This window comes from Drosophila virilis, chromosome 3, assembly GCF_030788295.1.
Source record: "Drosophila virilis strain 15010-1051.87 chromosome 3, Dvir_AGI_RSII-ME, whole genome shotgun sequence".
In the NCBI taxonomy this organism is placed as follows: Eukaryota; Metazoa; Arthropoda; class Insecta; order Diptera; family Drosophilidae; genus Drosophila; species Drosophila virilis.
Window position 1 is genome coordinate 11,196,051 of NC_091545.1, and position 19,653 is coordinate 11,215,703.

Consider the following 19,653-nt stretch of genomic DNA (forward strand, 5'->3'; position numbering starts at 1 on the left):
CAAATTTCTTGAAGATATTTGTATGAATGATAAAATTCTTATCATTTTTATGTAGCACAGTTTTCGGATCGTAACACCTTAACTGAAAATATTTGTTAATGCTACTTAAAACGGATGTGTCACAGCTTAAAGCCGTCTTATACTCTTAAACACTCTTGTGAAGTTTGATTAAAATAAGCCTAAACATTGTTTTACAGGCCTGCATCGATGACAAACTCGACATGGTTGAGTTTTTAATAGAGCACGGCGCCGATATCAATCGGCAAGACAACGAGGGCTGGACGCCGCTGCATGCAACCGCCTCCTGCGGGTAAGTAACCACTTTCTATCTCCTACCCGTCACAGCTTTTTAACGAAACCTCACTTACAGCTTTGTCAGCATAGCATGCTATCTGGTGGAGCACAACGCCGATGTGGCTGCCGTGAACAGCGATGGCGATCTGGCGCTGGACTTGGCTATCGATGTGCAGCACATGCCCATGATTAACTATATGGAAAAGGTGGTGCAGGAGCTGAATATTGATGTGGATCAGGCACGTAGGGCCGAGGAGCAGGCCATGCTGAAAGATGCCAAGCGCAGCGATGCGGCCGAAGTGGATCAGCCGCATCCAAAAACTGGTGCAACGGCGTTGCATGTGGCCGCCGCCAAGGGCTATACGAAAGTGCTACGTCTATTGCTGGCCCGTGACTGCAATGTTGATAGGCAGGATAACGATGGCTGGACACCATTGCATGCTGCCGCACACTGGGGCCAAAAGGAGACAGCTGAAATGCTGGTGGAGGCCCTGGCCGATATGGATATACCCAATTATGCTGGCCAATCCTGCATCGATGTGGCCGATCGCAAAATGGTCAAATTCCTTGAAGAGCTGCGCGCCAATAAGCGCAACAAACGGCGTCCATCTAGTCAAATCAGGTGAGTGGCCATCAGAATCCAAACATATGGTCAATTACAAATCATTTTATTTTCAGCAGAATCTCAGATGCGATTGAAAATCATGTGGACAAAACACGAATGAAACTCGTACGCGTCGAAGTGAGAACTGATGCCGCTAAGGATGGTGCGTACACCCAATTCCAGATAGTTTTCAGAGACCCACCCTCAATGCCTTCCGAGCGCAGCTGCTTATTTGCATATTTTTTTATAAAAAAAAAGTTTTCTTTAATTTCTATGCCAAACTTTGTGCGTGTCTTTGTTTTTGTACACTCGTGCCACTCAATTAGGCTCACATGCGCGTTAAGATTCAGTTTCAAGCATTTATTACAAAACAAACTTTGCCACAGCCTTGTTAACGTCCATGTTCACGTCCTCGTATCACCTCATCTCCAGCTGCCACTTTTCATGTTTTGCGTCTCATCTTTATTATCATCAATGCCATCAAACTCATCGTTCAGTCAACAGTTTGTGTAATTCTCTCTCAATCTATTTCTCCCTCCCCACTTTCTCTGCCTGCTACCATTCTCCTTCTGTTCTCTCTCTCTCTCTTTGCTCTATTTGTGTCTTGTCTTTGTCCACACCGCACACTGCAGCTGCGAGCGGTTCGCTTAACGCCAGCGATCAAGTTGCGCTAAATGATGATGATGTTGCTGCCACAGTTGTTACTGCTGCCCAGGATCATAATGATGTTGATGATAATGATGATGTTGATGTTGATGTTGAAAGCGATTCAGAGCTGAGCGATTCGACAGAGAGCTCACACAGCACAAGTCTATCCGAGAGCGAAGGTAGTCGCTAATTTGTTGAGATCCTCAGTTATTCGCCCACCCCTCAATGTGCTTAAAGCCTGCATTAAGCCAAGACTAACCAATTTAAATGCCCCCATTCGTCATTTGCCATTAACTAATATGTGTTTAAATTTTGCTTTTACAGCTGAAAATGTTAAACCCAATCAGCATATACATGCTGGCGAGCATTCTGCCGAGGAGGAGGCGCCCTGGCGACGCAAAACTCTGCGCACGCCCAACGACAGTCCCACTAAGAATCGTAAGTAATATGTCCCCTAATGCTAAACAGTTAATAATCAAATCTTTATATTCATTTGCAGAAGTTCCTGACAAAGAGCTGAGCGGCAAAAGCGCTAATGAGAGCGCAAACGATGTCATCTTGCGGCGCACGCAAAGCTTTGAGAATGATCAAAAGTAAGTTGAGCCGCACACACACAAACACACACACACACATACAGGCGCACACCTAGCTTAACTAGACACAAATGCGTGCCACACACACACACACACACACACACACCATGTACACTCCACGACAAATACACAAATTAACCCGCATTTAATATTTTAACAAATTGTATAGTTAATGTGTCACGAATCGCACAACATTTTCGGTTAAATTTGCCGTTTGTGTTTCACATTTGCTGATTGCGCGTCGCTTATCAATAAACACCTCACGCAGCTTACACACACACACACACACACACACAGACCACTACACCCCAACACCTCATTATACAGACACAGACAAACGAACTCATTGAATTGGCCATTATCGAACTTTTAAAATTAGCCACACTCTCAACTGTTCAACTGTTGTCTCCACTCAAAAGAGCTTATGAATCAGATAAAAAATTTCCAGAAATATATATATTTGTATAAAGGGGCAACGCTTAGTGTTCAAATTCTATAGAGAGCATTCGGGTCTCAGCTGCGGCGCAGCGGCAAATTGTGAAGCACAAACTGTAAACAAAAGAAAAACCTTACGAACGTTTTTTACATTTTATTTAAAATTTGTTTTGTTTTGCTATTTTTTTTGTGTGTTCTTTTTCTTATGTGCAACAACAACTACTACTACAACAACTACAACAACAACAACAACAATTCACCAAATCGCACCAATTCATCAAACGCTTATAAAAAAATCCAATTCTAACCCGCCCGCCCGCCTGCCACAACCCGTTCGCCCCGCCTGCCTGTGCTCTGCCCATCCGCTCAACTGCCCAACTGCCCATCTGCCCGTCCTGATCTGATCCGTGCAGATTCTATCAAAAGTACAATGAGCTGCGGGCACGCATAAAGGCGAACTCATGTCCCATACTGCCAGCGACGACGGCAAATGCTCTGCCCGGCAATGCAAATAACAACAATAACCAAAGTAGCAATAACAACAATAATAACAATAACAACAACAACAATAACAATAAGAGCGCGCTGCTGTTGGGAAAAACTGTGAGCACAACCAGCGTCAGCAGCAGCAGCGGCAGCAGCAGCAACAACTACAACAACACAACAACCACCACAACAACAACAACTACATTCAACACACACACCAACAACACAACAACAACTGCAACAGCAGCAGCTACTACAGCAAATCCAAGTCAAATTTATAGCGTACAAAGATCGGCCTCCCTCAAAGATAACTCAGTATATTTCAGGTTTGTTTTGTGCCAAAAGAAAAACTCGCAACTCCTAGTCATAACTCCTAACTAACTGTAACTAACTAGCAAGTATTTGATAACAATTAATAGAACTGTAAACCGTAATCTGTTAACTCTAAACTTAAATCTATAATTATTGCTTTTGCTTAGCTTCTCTATGCATATAGTGTATCTATATCGTGTATCTATATCCCCGACAAATTCTCATTGCACCAACAACAAGTCTACTTAACATTTATTTAGGCAGTGCGCACAATGTCGTCTACCTCTCTTAGATGTGCTATTTAATCTAATGCAGCGACTCTCTTTAATGTTTTGCTCTCTCTCTCTTTTATCTCTTCCACTCTCTCACGCTCTCTCAATCCTTGTCTGCTGCTCTCACAGGAAACCAATCGCTCCAGCTACGATGCTGACAGCAGCGACAACAACGACTACAACAACAACAACGACGCTCAGCTCACCATCAACAACTGTGCTCACCCCACCTATACGCAGGTGAGTGTCAACCACAAAGTAGAAAGACAGTTTATTTAAAGATTAACTTTCTCTCGTCGTAATGTGACATTAGTTAGTTCTCAAGGGGTTTTAAATTGTCAGGGCTAAGAAATTCCAGTTTCTTGTCACTTATTGATAGCTTTTTGTATGGATTATGGGACGTATGAGCGATTCTTTTTGAATTCTTTACTTACGGTATTTAGTATTACGATATTCATGTGATTTACGATAAACCTAAAGAAACGTATCGATTGTTACAGAAATAGCTTTTGAATATCGATTATAATTTCCGCTTCTTATAAAGGGTATTCAGTGAAGAGGAAAAATATGTCAGAGTTAATTAATCCTATTTAAAAAAAAGAGCATAGAAGTAGGTTAATAGTTGCCTAATTAGTAGACACAAATCTTTTGTTAGCTACTGTCGGTTACTGTTATTTTTGAGTTATATATTTTATCATCGGTTTATTATATATATGTATATATGCCTATATACGCCCGTTAGCAATCCTGCCAACAACAACAACAATGCCAGCTCTATGGCGAGCGCCAGTGCAAGCGATGCGGAGACCCAACCAAAACCCAAGCAATCGGCGGGCAATATATTCAAGAACTTTTTCAAGTAATCATGATTGTGAATCGTAATTGTTAATTGGCTAACTGTTGTTATGCGCTAACCCGAAGGCCGTTAAAACTGTGCTAGTTGCTAACACTCCACAGCTCCGCCTAAGAAAAATAAAAAAGACGCCTTTATTTTATTATATAGCATGTGCCGTGCTCTCTCTTTGTTCTTTTGTGCTCCAATATGTTGAAATTTGACTAATAAGTATCCATCTACCCCATCTTTAGATCCTTTGTGCCGCCAGTGCGCGACGAGGAGAGCGAAACGCAGCGCAAGGCGCACGCGAAACGAGTCCGTGAGACGCGTCGCTCCACGCAGGGCGTTACGCTCGAGGAGATCAAGAGTGCCGAGGAGCTGGTCAAGAAGAAGAACTTGGGCATGAACAACAACAACAACAATAACAACAACAACAGCAGCAGCGTAAGTAGTTTGTGTGGCCAAGCTAAAGCGCTAAACCAAATGAAACATCTAGTGAAACAGAATCCATCCAACAATTCCACACACTTTAAAATCAGTAAAAAAAGTTTATTAGCGAATCGTAGATCAGCCAGATCAGCCATATACACATTATCATCAAGCATACCTATATATATATCTTAGTTGTTATATATAGTATTGTGATTTGTAGTGAGAAGAGTCCACAACACATGTACACCAACAACAACAACAACAACTACAGCAACAACAACAACTGCTTATGGTTATGGTATTCCCATTAATGTATTTGTTGTGTCGTTCTCCCTACCCCCTCAAAACAACGACCATGTGTACGTATGTGTGTGTGTGTGTGTAAGTCTGTGTGCCGCGATTGCAACCCTGCAAACGTTACGCACCTTTCTCTTGCCCCAATCTCTCTCTCTCTCTCTCATGCCATTGCAGTCGTTTTTTGTTGGTGTTTGGTGTTTGTCGTTCTCATTTCTATATGTATCTCTCCCACATCAAATGCGTATGTTTGTGAGTGTGTGTGTAAGCACGTTTGTTAAGCCTAGTTTTAACAAAGTAAGCTTTATGGTAGTACTTAGTTAACTCCAATTCGTTTACCCAGGCACTATGCAACAAAAGGAGAGTTTGCTTGAAATATGTGAAAATATTGTAAAGATAAACTTTGATTCTAAACCTGGCTTAGAGTAATATGTGGTTCTGAGCCTACATTTGTTTCTAAACAGACTTCAATAATGTTTAAAAAACCTTTTGAACCACTTTAAAAAGTATCTTGCATTGCATTGTCAAGCTTAAGGCCCAGCTCTTCCTTTCTCATTAAAGAAATTACCAAAATATATTTAATTAATAACAAATGTATCCAAAGTAATTCACCAAGTACCTTGCCTGGTTGCATAGTGTGTGCGGAACACATTCAAATCCCAAAATGTAGTCTAGTTGATCATATATTCAATCAGCGTGCCCATCAATCAAATCAGTCGATCAATCAATCAGCGCACTCATTTAGCCTGCGTGTTCAGCTGCAATTTTTAACAATCAAAACTGAACGCCAATCAAATTGAGTTTTACTGCGATTGCGTTTGAGATTTCGTGTGCATCCGAGTTTTTTTTCTTTTCAAATTATTTTTATTATTGCGCCACTGATCAAATTGAAAGCAAGTGCCCTGCCTCACCGCCGCCCGCCGCAGCTGCCAACGCCGCGTTCGAAACTCGCAACGGTTCTCATAATATCAAAATTTTCATTCATGTGGAGTATTTTTGTTCTATAAGATTTATTTTATGATTTCATCAGCGTAACAAAGCGAGAATAGTGTAATTAATTGTATGTATTTTAAGTTAATTTTATTTTTATATATTAATAGAACTGATTGCTCAGATTTTTAAATTCTACTATATATAAACCATATTTATGTATTTGTGCATGTGCGAATTTGCATGCGTCTAGAGTTCTCTACAAGTATATCAAAGTGCCGGGGCACTCTACGTATGTCGTATGTATATGTTTTCTTTTTATCGTATACCGTATATCGTAACTATACTTATTTTAAAAGTTTACGGGGGGGCCCCTCAACTCTCTCTTTATCCACCCTCCCTAAAACTCATCCAGAAACGCCATTTGATTTTTGTTTTTGGAGACTCGCTCAGGTGAACTGTTTTTTTATTATTTGTTCCACAACTAATATTATTAACAGAATGAAACAAGCTCCACATCAAGCACCACAACAACAACAACATCAACTACAGCAACAGCAACAGCAACTTCAAGCACAACAACTGCAACTGCAACAGCAATCAGCAGCAGCAGCGACGACAGCAACATTGAGAGCAGCAGCAGCCTGCAACAACAGGAAGCGCAGCCACCGCCACCGCCAACAAGTCCGCCACCAGCCATAATACCGAAAACAACGACGACAGCGGATGATTTGGAGATAGTTGAGGCTGTGGTTGCCACACTGGCGCCAGCGGCGGTTGTGGACAATGCGGATACCACCGCTAGCTTCACGCTGGCAGCACCAGCCACACGCATATCACACGGTGGCAATGGCGACCATGCAGAATTTGTTGATGTTCCCGACAGCGATGCTGAGGATGAGCAGCAGACGGCGGTCAGCGCCAGCTACACGATAGTCTCGAGGCGAGAGAAGCCCGTCGAGTCGGCGGTGGAGTCGAGCAGCCACAAACAACTAAAGACTGATCCAGTTGCCAAGCAAGCGCACATGTTGGACACCGAAACTGGCGGTGAGTCCAAGGCAATGCAAGCCAGACCCACAGAACTGGCGCTGGCAGCAACAGCGCCAGCCGAAAGCAAACCAGCATCGACGACGACACCTGCCACAACGCCCAGCGTGCTGGAGAGTCCGGTACGACTGCGGGACAAGCGCAGCCTGAGCAGCAATGCTACTGGGGGAGGTGTAGGAGGAGGAGGATCTTCTCAAGAAACGGATACCAAGTCGGACACGGCCTCGCCAGTTGGCGCACATGCGGATTTCAATGCGCGCGACTCTTTGCTTAGCTTGTATGCACGTCGTACGCTGGAGAGCGGTGGTGCGGGTGGTGCAGCGGTTGCTGCTGCTGTTGCTAGCGCTGGAGGCGCAACTGTTGCGCCATCGACGTCGTCGTCTTCAAGCACATCCACATCAGCAGCCGAGCGGCGTCCGTCTTGGCGTCTCAAGTTTGATGCGGGCTCAAAGGTATGCAAACAACAACAACAACCAACAAAAAAACAACCAACAACAACAAACAACTCAACTACTCAACTGACCTTTAATCGAACCATGACCTAAACAACAAACGTTTGGTGCGAAAACTATTTCGACTGGCTTTCAAAAACAGTTTTTGTTAAACTTTAAGTGTAGCATGTTCTTTTTTTTCTTAGTTTTAGAGGACTTAAATGTTTAAAGCGTGCAAATTCAACTAGCTTCGGTGCGCCGAAGTTGCGTATACCCTTACAAAAGGAGCTCACACAATGAAGACGTGCCATTCATGAAGGCAATTTCTGGGAATATGTTAATATATTAATCTTAAACAAATTACAATTGTTCATTCCGAGTTATTGCAAGGGTATCGTATTGAATGAATTTGTAAAGCATTTTTTTTTTAATTGTAGCTCTTAAACATTGTTTTATTTTTATTTTTCTTAAGTACTATATATTTCTTCTTTTTTTAAATGTTTATGCTCATTTTGAACGCCTGTCTCAATTGCTCTGCATCTGCATTTAGATGTTAATAACTATCCTATGTATAAATATATATATATATATGTATGTATTTATGTATTTGTTTAATTGTAGTACACTCTAAACAATATGCCATTACGTATACTTATATTCTCGGAAACATGATATCGCACATGAACATTATTGTATATAGTATACATATACATATGCATATTATTCATTAATTAACGCTTATTAACTTTTTGCTATGTCTGGCTTGCTTATTGTTTGACTAAGTATTTATATTATATTTTAATTTTTATTAATATTTAATGATGCTATATACATTCAACGATCTAGTAACTGAAAGGGAGGATTAAAATCTATTATAATATATATATTTATTAACAAATACTGGGGTTTCTGAGCTAACAGCGGCGAGTTAGATGGAAAACGTAGAATAATTTAATGAACTTAATAATTTAGGATCGAAGCTCTATATCTTTTATATTCTTTGATACGTTTATAAACTTCTTTGATAGCTATATAGGGAAAATAATATAATGGCATTTAAAGGAACTTAATATACAAAATACCATAAAGTAATGTTCAAAGGATTATTAGTCCAAAAAGGTTAAAGTTTTGGTAATATCCCATAACAGATTTAACGGTGTCTGGCGTAATGTCTACTAAAAATATTTACTAAAAACAACATTAAAATCGTTGCCAATTCCAGTAAATGCGCCTTGACTAAAAACAATATATTGAATTAATATGCAACAAATAAAACAACACATTACCAGCTTAGCTTGTTACAATACCAAAAAAACGAAACACATGCACACAAACAATAAAAACAAGAAGATTTCTAAGAGGGGCTATATATTCAAAAAGAAACTATATATAAAGACTAATCTGAAGGAGCCACAATTAATATGTTTTTCTTGCGCAGTTCAAGCTGGAGGACATCACCAGCGGTGGCACCTACCCGCCCAATCAGAGCACAATCATACCCAGCGCACCGGCCGTGATGGCCGCGGTTAATTTGGCCAGCACAACGGGCAACCCGCGTCGCATAAGCAGTGGACCCAATGCGCGTAAGTTGACTTGAAACAGTTAAGGAAAACCTTTATTTACATTATTTAAATTGTTTGCAGTTAACGCTTCCAATCAATCGCTCAACTCGGTGGGTCGTCCGGTCTCAGCACCCAGCGAGAGCAGCAATAACAGCGCATATGTGACGCCGCCGGCGCGTAGATACGAGACATCCACGCTGGGGACAGCTGCCTCGACAACAGCCACAACAACTGCCACGACAGCCACCAACTCCGCGTCTGCATCCAGTGCCAACCATGGAACGGCGACTAGCTCCACGCCCGGCCATGATGATAAGGGTAATGCGCACCGTCTAACATGGCCCAAGCACACACTCAACATCCAGCTATTCTCCACTCCATTCACAGATAACGACAAGGAGAACGATAATCGTACACAGACTGTTATTCAGCGACGTCGCAAGCCCAAGCGCAGATCCACGGGCGTGGTGCATATCGATATGGATGTAAGTGGATCCCTCTCGCTATTTATCAAATTTAATGAGCCGCAAGCGCATGCCAAATATATTTATATTTAGACCAAATGCTAATTAGTTTAACTAATGTGTCTTATTTTCTTTGCCTATCTAGGAAATTGATCCGGAACGCCAACACGAAACGGCCAACAATGACAATGAGGATAAGGATAAGGAGGTGAGCTGAACTATAACAATATTTAATTGTAATATACACATATTCTAAAAGCCTGTTCCGAATAGGTGTTGAATTTTGTAAAAGTTCAAATAGAAACTAATTTTCTAAAACGAATTTTAACTTTATTCACACTTAAAACGAAATGCAGCTGGACTTGCTTTTAAAGTAATTAAATTAAAAGTAAAATATTTCTAAAATTAGTCTACATATGTCGAAAATTGAAAAAATTGAAATCCTAAAACAATTCGAACAATTCTTAGAATAGGGTAACAACTTTTCAATTCGTTTTCAAGCATTTTCAAACGAAATCGCAATTCGGAACACGGCTAATAATATATATTTTTAATTATTTTGCTATACCTACAACAACAAGCAAGAATCGTATATATTTAGTACATAAATATTTTCACACCTTGGGGCAAAAATTGGGCTCAAAATGTAGCTGGCCCGGCGGTTGCTTTCGTTTGCTTCAACAGCTGCCTGTCTTCCGTCTAATTGCGTAGTCAATACTGCGCCTGACACGCACACTCATACACACACGCACACATACACACACACTTGCACATCCCTCTTCACACCTGTCACACCTTGTCACACATTTAGACATTCCCGTGTGTCCTTCAAAGTAGCTGCTGGTCCGCCCGGAGGGGGGACTCTTGTCTGTTCCAATTAGTGAGCGACCCATTTGTGCGAAAACAGAAATTATGATTGCCATTAGAGGAGGCGCAAGATGAAGCTGAACATGCATGCACGTGGCATTGTGAATGCCATTGCTCCAATTGTGAATGATAATAAGTGTATTGGGGCGTATTCACATTGCAAGGTGCATTGCAAATCCTTTCATGGCCGAGGTCAAAACTATTAGTGCGCATCCAATTTGTGACAATATTTGAGAATTTTGACTTTCAACGAACCTGTTAACAATTTATTCAAGCATTTGACCAGTTGCCGTTGTTGGCCATTAATAAAACTGTCACATTTTCTAAATGCATTTTTGGCATTTACGCTACGTACACGACTCGACTATATATAAAACTATATAATTCAGCAGACAGTTTGTCTGCTCATCTGTCTTTAAGTCATTCTGATTTGCGTTTGCGAAATAGATGTGGCAAAATATAGAAAGTTGATTCAATTTCGTATATCTTGCTAATATTCGATTACTTACTTATTAAGAAGAAGCAACAGCCAAATTTATTATACCCTGTATCCATTGACAATTAAAAGTAGGCTATGTTGGTTTTATGCAAATGTATGTAACAGGCAGAAGGAAGCATTCCCGAACCCATAAACTATATACATTCTGGATACGCATCAAAAGTCGCGTCGATTTAAGTATTATTTATATATATATGTGTGTGTGTGTATGTATGTATGTGTGCGTGTGTTGAGGAGAGTGTGTGTCAGTGTGTGCATGCCAATAATACCAAACGCCGGCTAAGCTTATTTCTCGCTTTGCTGCAAATTTAAATAAAACGAATTTTCGCCAAGTGCTCTCCTCCTCGATTCTCAAGAATTCAAGTAGACTCTGCAGTTTTTCATGCTAAGCTAGTAGTGTAGTGTTTTTTTTTTGGTGTTTTTTTTTTGGTGTTTTTTTTTTTGGTTTTTTTTTTTTTGGTGTTTTTTTTTTGGTGTTTTTTTTTTTGGTGTTTTTTTTTTGGTGTTTTTTTTTGGTGTTTTTTTTTTGTATGTATGTATGCATGCATGTATGTATGTATGTATGTATGTATGTATGTATGTATGTATGTATGTATGTATGTATGTATGTATGTATGTATGTATGTATGTATGTATGTATGTATGTATGTATGTATGTATGTATGTATGTATGTATGTATCTATGTATGTATGTATGTATGTATGTACGTATGTATGCACGTATGTATGTATGTATGTATGTATGTAAATATGTATCTATGTATGCATGTATGTATGTATGTATGTGTGTATGTATGCATGCATGAATGCATGCGCGCATGTTTGAATACATGTCCCGTATGCATGCATGCATGCATGTCCAAAACAAACATGCATACATGTATGTACCAAGTTCGTCCAAAAAGTGCGAAACACGTCTCAAATGATTTTCTATTCACATCTTTGGAAATGAATTTAAGCGCGAAACGTCACCCACCAAATCTTTTGCGAGAAATGAAACAAAAACGTTTTTCGAAATTTTTCCACACATTCGGGTGGAATTGCCCGAATCCCCGTCTTAACGTGCACCATCATCACATAAGGTAACTTCAATGAAAATTGCTTATCTTTTACGTCTTGGGTTGTGCGTTGTTGTATTTTAGTCACTCAGTCAGCGCAAACAGTTTTGTATATAAGTATAATAAAAACAAGATTTAAAAGTCAAAAATTATAAGTACACAAATTAATTCGTATTATCTAAAAAATGTTTTGATATAAAAGATGTGGTAATGAAAGGCAACTCTATAAATGGTATGATACAATATATTTACGTTCCAATATCATCAATACAAAATTCAATTCATATTCTTTTTTATTATTAATAGAAGCAAAATATTGTTGAGAGACCACTTTGCTGCAAATTAAAAGTACCAGTATACTCATCAGATGATATATTATATATAGTATCCATTCTATATATCTACTTTTATCTAATCTATATAAACTACTAAGATATAGTTGTCTGAAAAGCAAATTTTACTTTGAAAACATTTTATACTGAAACATTCCTTATTTTTAACAATCATCTATTTTGCTTATGTATAAGGCGTAATATCAAAAAACTTTGTCATTAGCAACTGTATCGATATCAGTAAAGCTGAAACGTTTAAATCGGACTGCGATCATCTTAAGAAAATATTATGTTACTTTATCTTAACTCCCTCATAAAAAACACAATTGTTAAGATAGGCCCCTGAGATTTGGAACCTCAATACTTGTGCAGAGTATGCTATATATATCTATATCCAGCATTTGAGGATAATATGAATCGTAAGAAACTATGGTTGAGGCATCATATTTGATTGCAACCCTGGTCTTGTAGTCTTTGCTATATGTGCTTGCGTCTAATCGTGTCAACCATTTGGGGCTGATTGACGATGTCAAGTGTTTGTGCTTTTCGGCATATGTGTGCACATAAATGCGATACGATACGAGTTGCGGCTAAAGCTATTAAACACTTTCACAATGCGCTTTTCACAAAACAAATTGCCCACTTAGAAGTGCCGCACGCCCCAAAGAACAACAACAACAACAAGAACAACAACAAGAACAGCAACAATTTACACAGATCGCTCACACGTACATTGAACTTTGTTTTCCCGTGGCATGTCGCATCCCTCGCCATGCTGCTGCCCCTGCCACAGTGGCAGAGCATAGAAATGTACAACATTTGCGCCGCATTTGTCGCTAAATTTATACATTTTGTAATTTTTGCATTTTGTAGTTTTGCGCTTAAGCATTTGTTTCCTCATTCCCTGCCGGCTGCACTTTCCACCAGTGGTTGCTCGGGGAGGGGTCAGCAGCAGCAGGGGGCAATGATGTTCTGATGCTGCCTCCGTCATGTGCTATATTTAGACAGAGACTATACTAAACTTTTTGGCCTAGTTATGATTGTGTACTTTTAGGGTAGCAAACGGTTGCAACTTCATATGTAAATTTAGCTGAAAGTGCTCCACTCTCCACTTGATACCACTCTCTCAGTCTCTTCCTCTCTGTCTCCCCTTTGGTCTTTCCCTCTGACATGTGTCACGTGTCGTTGACTGTTTCGCCTTTTGGCCCAGTTGCTGCCAGGGGCTGCCTCAGCTGACCCCAGCATAGTTTGCACATTTGCGTCTCGGACATTGGGCCAAATAAGTGTGCGAATTACTAAATTTAGCTGGCAACACACAGGTGAAAAATATATATAAACAGACACACACACACACACACAACTTTTGTGTGCGCAATTCAAGTGAAAAAGTCCATTGCTGCCAAGGCTTTTACCCCCCCTCCCAGCAGCTGCAACTCTTTGTTTTCATATTTTATAGACGTAGTTTATAATAATCAGATTCTTCTTCAGTTTTGCCAGCGCGTTTTTCCGGCTTTTCATTTCATACGCGTTTGCTTCTCTTAAGACAACTGCTCTTCTCTCTTAACTCTGGCGTCTATTTGCCCTCTCTCTCTCTCTCTCACTTGTGTTTGATGACTATTTCTGATCGTGCGCCAAGTTTTTCGTCTGTTCGAATAAAACATTTGGATACTTTGCTTGGATCGCACAGTTGAGTTTTATACGGCTAACGCAACGGATCAACAGATTCCGCAGATCAAGCAACAACCACAAGAGGCAGCAACTAACGCAAATCAAATTGAAATTCCTTTTATTATTTCTAAGTAAATCACAATCGAATAGTGCATTGACAAAAACCACAACAGCTGTCAAACGTGTCAAAAATTTGCAATTTTCGCTATCAGTTTACCAGAGATCCGAGATCTGCGAATCAAGACTCTTGAGAGTCTCCACAAGGGGGGAAAACTTGGATGTGTGGTCGTGTGTTGGTTTTGTATTGAACGTGCTGTTGCCATATTTGGAGTATTGCGCACAATTTTGTTTTATTACTATTACTTTTTTTTTTTTTTTTGGGCATTTCGAGTTTTTTTTTTTTTTGGCTTTGAGGCTCTTTATATGGTCAAATATTTTGATCAGTTTTTAATTTGATTTCGTTCGTGCGCGTGTTAAAGGTTAAAGTTCAACAAATTGCATTGAAGCAAACATTTAATAAATGTGCAAAATCGTTTCTATTAGCACTTTCTGTCTGGCAACTTCTTGAATTGATTTTCTAATTATTATCTGTTGATTTTGATTTCAATTGAGCAATTCAATTTTCGTCTAAACATTTTCTTTATGTATTTATAAATTCACTTTTATCTACCATTTCATAATCCCATAAAACTTGCTCCCTGATCTTGGCATCAATTTGTAGCTGTCATGGCACAACAACAATAAAAAACAAGCTGATTTTTTAAATGTTTTATCTGAAATTAGCCAAGTTAAATTGTGGAAAATGAAATATATTGTTGCAATACGCCGAAACAGTAAAACTTTTTTTAGTGTCTGGCATAGAGGCTTTATTCATGGGCAAGATCTTTATAGATATAGAGATAGCTCATTAGATGAGGAAATGGACGAGCCATAAATTAAATGCACTCGACAATGATTAAATGAAACGTTTTTGTGCCCTGTGCGAGCATATGATAGGGTATATTGACAATATAAAAAAGTTATAAAGTTTTGGAATATGTTGATAAGATCCTACGATTAATAAATTGACGAAGTAATTGATCAATATTATAGTTAGCTTTCTACTCAATTGAAGCAGTAGAATCGATTGTAAGTTTTAGTAGTATTTTTATTGAAGGGTATGTCTTAGTCGTTCAATGCTTAGCATGCATCAAATTAGCCTGTTGTTCTGCCTGTTCATGTCTGCTGTTTGACTCTCGCGTGGGTGAAGCATCAACTTAAGACATTAACACCGCACAGTAAATAAATAAATAGAACACGCCATGGAGTCGTCCCAAACATAGATTAGTAGTGCTTCTTGGATGTGTTTTCAATATTATTATTAAACATATGTAGAACAAAAAGACCTCCCCAAACGCGCCCGCACACATGCATAGCACACATTCAAACGCACCTAGGGAAACGCTTTTCTACCGCATTGCGGAAAATTTAAAACAGAATGTCAAAATTTATGTCTTGACGTCATTTTGTGGCTCGGTTGCTTGATTCTCTGGCGAGGGAGTGTGTGTGAGGGACCACGGCTGAGAGCCACATGTCAATATTGCGTTTTCCTTTTCACATTTAAACAACGTTTCACTTTGTACAGAAAATTTGTTTGTTTTTCCACTTTTGTTTATGCCAAAGAAGAAGAAAAACCACATATAAATTCACAAACATTTGGAAAATTGCAAATGGCAAAAGTTCTGTTCGATTTCTCTGACCTGGCAATCTGTTTCAAGTGTAATTGCAATTTGGCGGCATCGATTGATATATGGCCCCAAAGCCTATACTTAAGATCGATTTCTTTATAGCCTTTGTAAAGTAATAGAGAGGGAAAGAGCGTAAGAGAGAGAGAGAGAGGGAGACCGTATCATGTCCTTTCGCTCAAGACCGCGCACACAGGCGCCGCTCGCCAGTCGACGGCGCTCGCTCTCCTCCAGCTCGCGCATGGGCGCCACAGGAGCTGGAGGCAGCAGTTCCGCCTCCGCTGGCGGATACAACTACAACGGCAGCAGCAGCAGCTACAATGCCAGGCCCCTGAGCACGGGCTACTATCCGAGCAGCAGCAGCAACGGCGGCGCTGGCAGTGGCGGCTATCAGAGCCCCTACACCAGTATCTACAGCTCCAGGGAGAGTCTATATGGAGGCGGGGGTAGCAGCAGTATTGGTGGGCGTGGTGCGGCAGGGTCGTACTATTCGAATGGTAATACGAGCAATCGCTATGACTACAGCAAATATCATCAGCATCAGCCTTATCAGCATTATCAGCAGCCAGCTGGCAGCTGCTCATCCGCTTCCACATGCTCATCTGGAGGCAGCGCCTCCGCCGCCTCCAGCACTAAAAGCAATCATAGAAACGGCAGCTACTACCAACTGCACCAGTTGCAGGCTTCCTCAGGCAATCATCAGAATCACTACCACATCGTTGTTAGCAAGCAGCATCAGCATCACGGCAGCAATAGTTATGGCAAATCTAAAGCATCTGCTCTTTCCAACTCCACTTGCACCACCAACACCACCAACTCATCCAATGCCAACAATGCCCACACAGCCGCTGGTGGCTATGACAGTTCGCGCTACGCCTATCCGAGCACCTCGACGTCCAGCTACGGCAGCGACCATCGCTATGTCAGTCCCTACTCCAGCAGCTATGACAACGGTGTGACTACCGCCTCGCTCAGCTTCAAGTCGCCGGGTCTGAGCTCCTCCAATTCGTTCAAGGGCTCGGCCAGTGCGCGTCTGCTCAAGGCCAAGTCCTTGTCCACATCCAACAGCAGCCTCAATGCGCCAACCAGCGCCGGCGCCACCGTGGCGGCCATTGCGGCCACGCGCAGCAACTCGCTGCGGGAACAGGAGCGCAAATCGCGCAATCGCACACGTTCCCGCAGCGCTGCTCAGCGTTCGATCAGTGCCTCCTCGGAGAAGAGCGAGGGCTACGAAGTAAGCAATTGGTTAAAATGTGCTGCTATGTTGTTGTAGGCAGCAAAATAAGTTCGATTTAAGATTAATAGAGATTTGCAGTGTATGTCTGCATATTTAGCTTGTGCTTTAATCCATTGAATTCCCCTTTACAGAGCGGCAGTGAACGCACCTCACGCTCTCGCACCGCGAGCACAGCGACAACGAGCACCGGCAGCGATTCAAAGAGTTCCAGCAACAACGACAAAGCGGAAAACGGCGATGGCATCGACTACAAGGCGCTCTGGGAAGCGGCCAAGTAAGTAGAAAGTGCAGCAAAGGTTAATTATAGGGCAAAGCGCGGAAGGATTGCTCGAGTGAAGATCTTCTTTTCGTAAAAATGCAGAAAGTGGAATGCGCAGTGAGTGAACCCGAAGTGAGAATGGGTCAGGTCAAAAGCCAGTTACGAGGTTTATCAAATAGAAGACTTTATAAGTTAGAGTTGAGTAACTCAACAGATAACGGAGTAGAGTGGAAGTGTCCTAGTCTAGTTGCATATGGTTAGCTGAGAACTGTTTAGTCTAGAGAGTGCATCCAAATAAGAAGAGACTTAGGAAAGGTTACAGGAGACTTAGCAGAGAGAAGCCTACGCATATTTAATGATACTAAGCGTGAGTTCCAAAATTCCTGAAGCTCCATGATAATAAAGAAGGTAATAAAATAATGAGCAAATCAAGGCTCATCTAGTCATAAGCCATCCTATTAGTAATAAGTAACCCAACTTTCTGCATTATAAAACTGTTTGTTCTCCTATATAATAACTCTCTTTTGTCTCTCACTTAGACTGGAGAACGATAAGCTCAAGCAAATGCTCAAGCAGAAGGACGACGAAGCTGTACAGACGCGTGCGACGCTCGAGCGCTTCGCCAATGCCGTAAGTAGACAGTTACTAACATGCCACGCCCACTAATACTAATAAAATACCAAAACTGTATTTTAAAAAAAATACCAACCAAAAGCAAAACTCTCTCAGCAGTAACAAAACAAAAACAACAACGCACAAACAAAAACCACAGTTCAATTTCTCTCTCCCTCTCTCTCTCTCTTGCTTTAAATCTATCAGCGTCTGTTGTGGCCAGGCCGTGCTCTCTTTCGCTATTTCGCGCATACTTGCACAACTCAAACAATACCGTAAACACTGCCTCTAAACCCAACAAACAAAGACACGAAAACAAACTACAGAAAAAACACTCCGGAGCTCATATTTAACATGGCTCTAATCAAAATTTATGCCCGCTTGCCGCCCGCGCTCTGTAACCTTTCGCTCTCGCTCTCTGTTTCTGTACCCAAAAAAAAAAAAAAAAAAAAAAAAAAAAAAATACACTACAACTGAACAACAGTAACAGTATGACACGATACCGTTATCCCACATACTATATATAGAAATGCAAAGCAAAACGCCAAAATTTGTTCCATTTCACATTCGCAGACCACTAAAAATTCACTCTCTGAGATTGAGAAACGTGAAAGAAGAGCTATGGAACGCAAGCTTTCCGAATTGGAAGAAGAGCTCAAGGTAATTACAAATGTGTTCCCAGCACCAACACCCTACTCCCACCCCCACTTTTGTCCATAACAGTGAACGTCTCCTGCCTGTATGCTGTTTGTGTTTTTGATTTCACTTTTTTTCTACCTTTTTGTTAATGAGTCCCAGGTATCGCAACACAATTCGTTAGATGCCATCAGTACTTCGAGCCCGTATGATTTCGGATTTTTGCTTTTTGTTTTATAATTTGGCCGAGAGTTGTTCATTTACGATATTTAATTTTTGTTATGAATACCTGCCGCATGCTGGAGGAGTTAGCTGCACCGCCGGCACCTCTTACGATAATACCCCTGCTTTGTTTCTTTTACATATTATCCTAACCCTATTGTTTAACTTCCCACCTTAACATAGTTTTATTTTATAGCAAATCTGTTATAGCTGCACTCCGTTCCGATTTCCCTGGCTCTCGCACCCCGTTAAAACGCCACGAGATCGTACAGCTGTTACAGATCGTATATCGTATACCGTATATTCATTATATTTTCATTACTTCGCTTATTTTTGTCCACTTTTTCAATTACACTGTGTATGCGTTTTACGGCACAGTTGCGATTGTTTATTATTGATGAAACTCATATTATTTTTACTTGCGATAGCTGCACATAAGCTACTGCTTTTATTGATTCTTTTTTTCGTGAACCCAACCGATATCCAAAAACTCTGTATAAACATCTGTATAAACATTGTCGCACATAGAACAATCATCTTCAATCAAACGAATCATCTTCATCTACTTGTCTGCCTCATTGTCCACTTGTCCATTGTCTCATTCTCTTTCGTCAATCACATTGTCAGTCATTTCTTGTTATGATTTGGTCACACTGCCCATGCGTTACACGTTTACCGTTATACGTTTTACGTTATTCATTTGGCCTGCACTTTGGTGCGCCGTTCTCTTTAATCTTAACGCATTGCGCTCATTTCAAACAAAAACAAAAAAAAAAAAACAAACAAACAAAAAAAGCTCACTTAAATTTTGTTTTTCTTTTCTCTCTCTCTTCCCACGTGCGCCTCATCCATCGAATCGAAACGAAACGAAATGTATTGAAAAACCAAACAAATACCAAA

General features: G+C 40.6%; 1 protein-coding gene across 18 annotated transcripts in view; it reads left to right on the top strand.

Moving 5' to 3' along the window:
• The window catches only part of Mbs (Myosin binding subunit), a 38,224-nt gene that overhangs the window by 10,495 nt on the left and 8,076 nt on the right, over positions 1–19,653 (top strand). For 7 of the 18 annotated variants that reach the window (XR_011416450.1, XR_011416449.1, XM_070208439.1 and 4 more), the window contains 18 exons: positions 198–310; positions 371–916; positions 973–1,061; positions 1,531–1,725; positions 1,871–1,984; positions 2,046–2,139; positions 2,988–3,386; positions 3,774–3,884; positions 4,387–4,503; positions 4,731–4,923; positions 6,636–7,634; positions 9,052–9,196; positions 9,257–9,493; positions 9,563–9,660; positions 9,785–9,847; positions 17,156–17,298; positions 17,823–17,913; positions 18,469–18,555. Coding sequence is in view for 15 of the 18 variants with exons in the window: in XM_070208439.1 (XP_070064540.1) it covers positions 198–310; positions 371–916; positions 973–1,061; positions 1,531–1,725; positions 1,871–1,984; positions 2,046–2,139; positions 2,988–3,386; positions 3,774–3,884; positions 4,387–4,503; positions 4,731–4,923; positions 6,636–7,634; positions 9,052–9,196; positions 9,257–9,493; positions 9,563–9,660; positions 9,785–9,847; positions 17,156–17,298; positions 17,823–17,913; positions 18,469–18,555 (3,834 nt within the window). In the remaining 3 variants the exon portion in view is untranslated. Of the gene's footprint in view, positions 1–197; positions 311–370; positions 917–972; positions 1,062–1,530; positions 1,726–1,870; positions 1,985–2,045; positions 2,140–2,987; positions 3,387–3,773; positions 3,885–4,386; positions 4,504–4,730; positions 4,924–6,635; positions 7,635–9,051; positions 9,197–9,256; positions 9,494–9,562; positions 9,661–9,784; positions 9,848–14,068; positions 14,195–15,892; positions 17,022–17,155; positions 17,299–17,822; positions 17,914–18,468; positions 18,556–19,653 lie in introns of those variants that run through there. The other 11 variants (XM_070208443.1, XM_070208451.1, XM_070208445.1 and 8 more) reach the window with 11 other exon arrangements.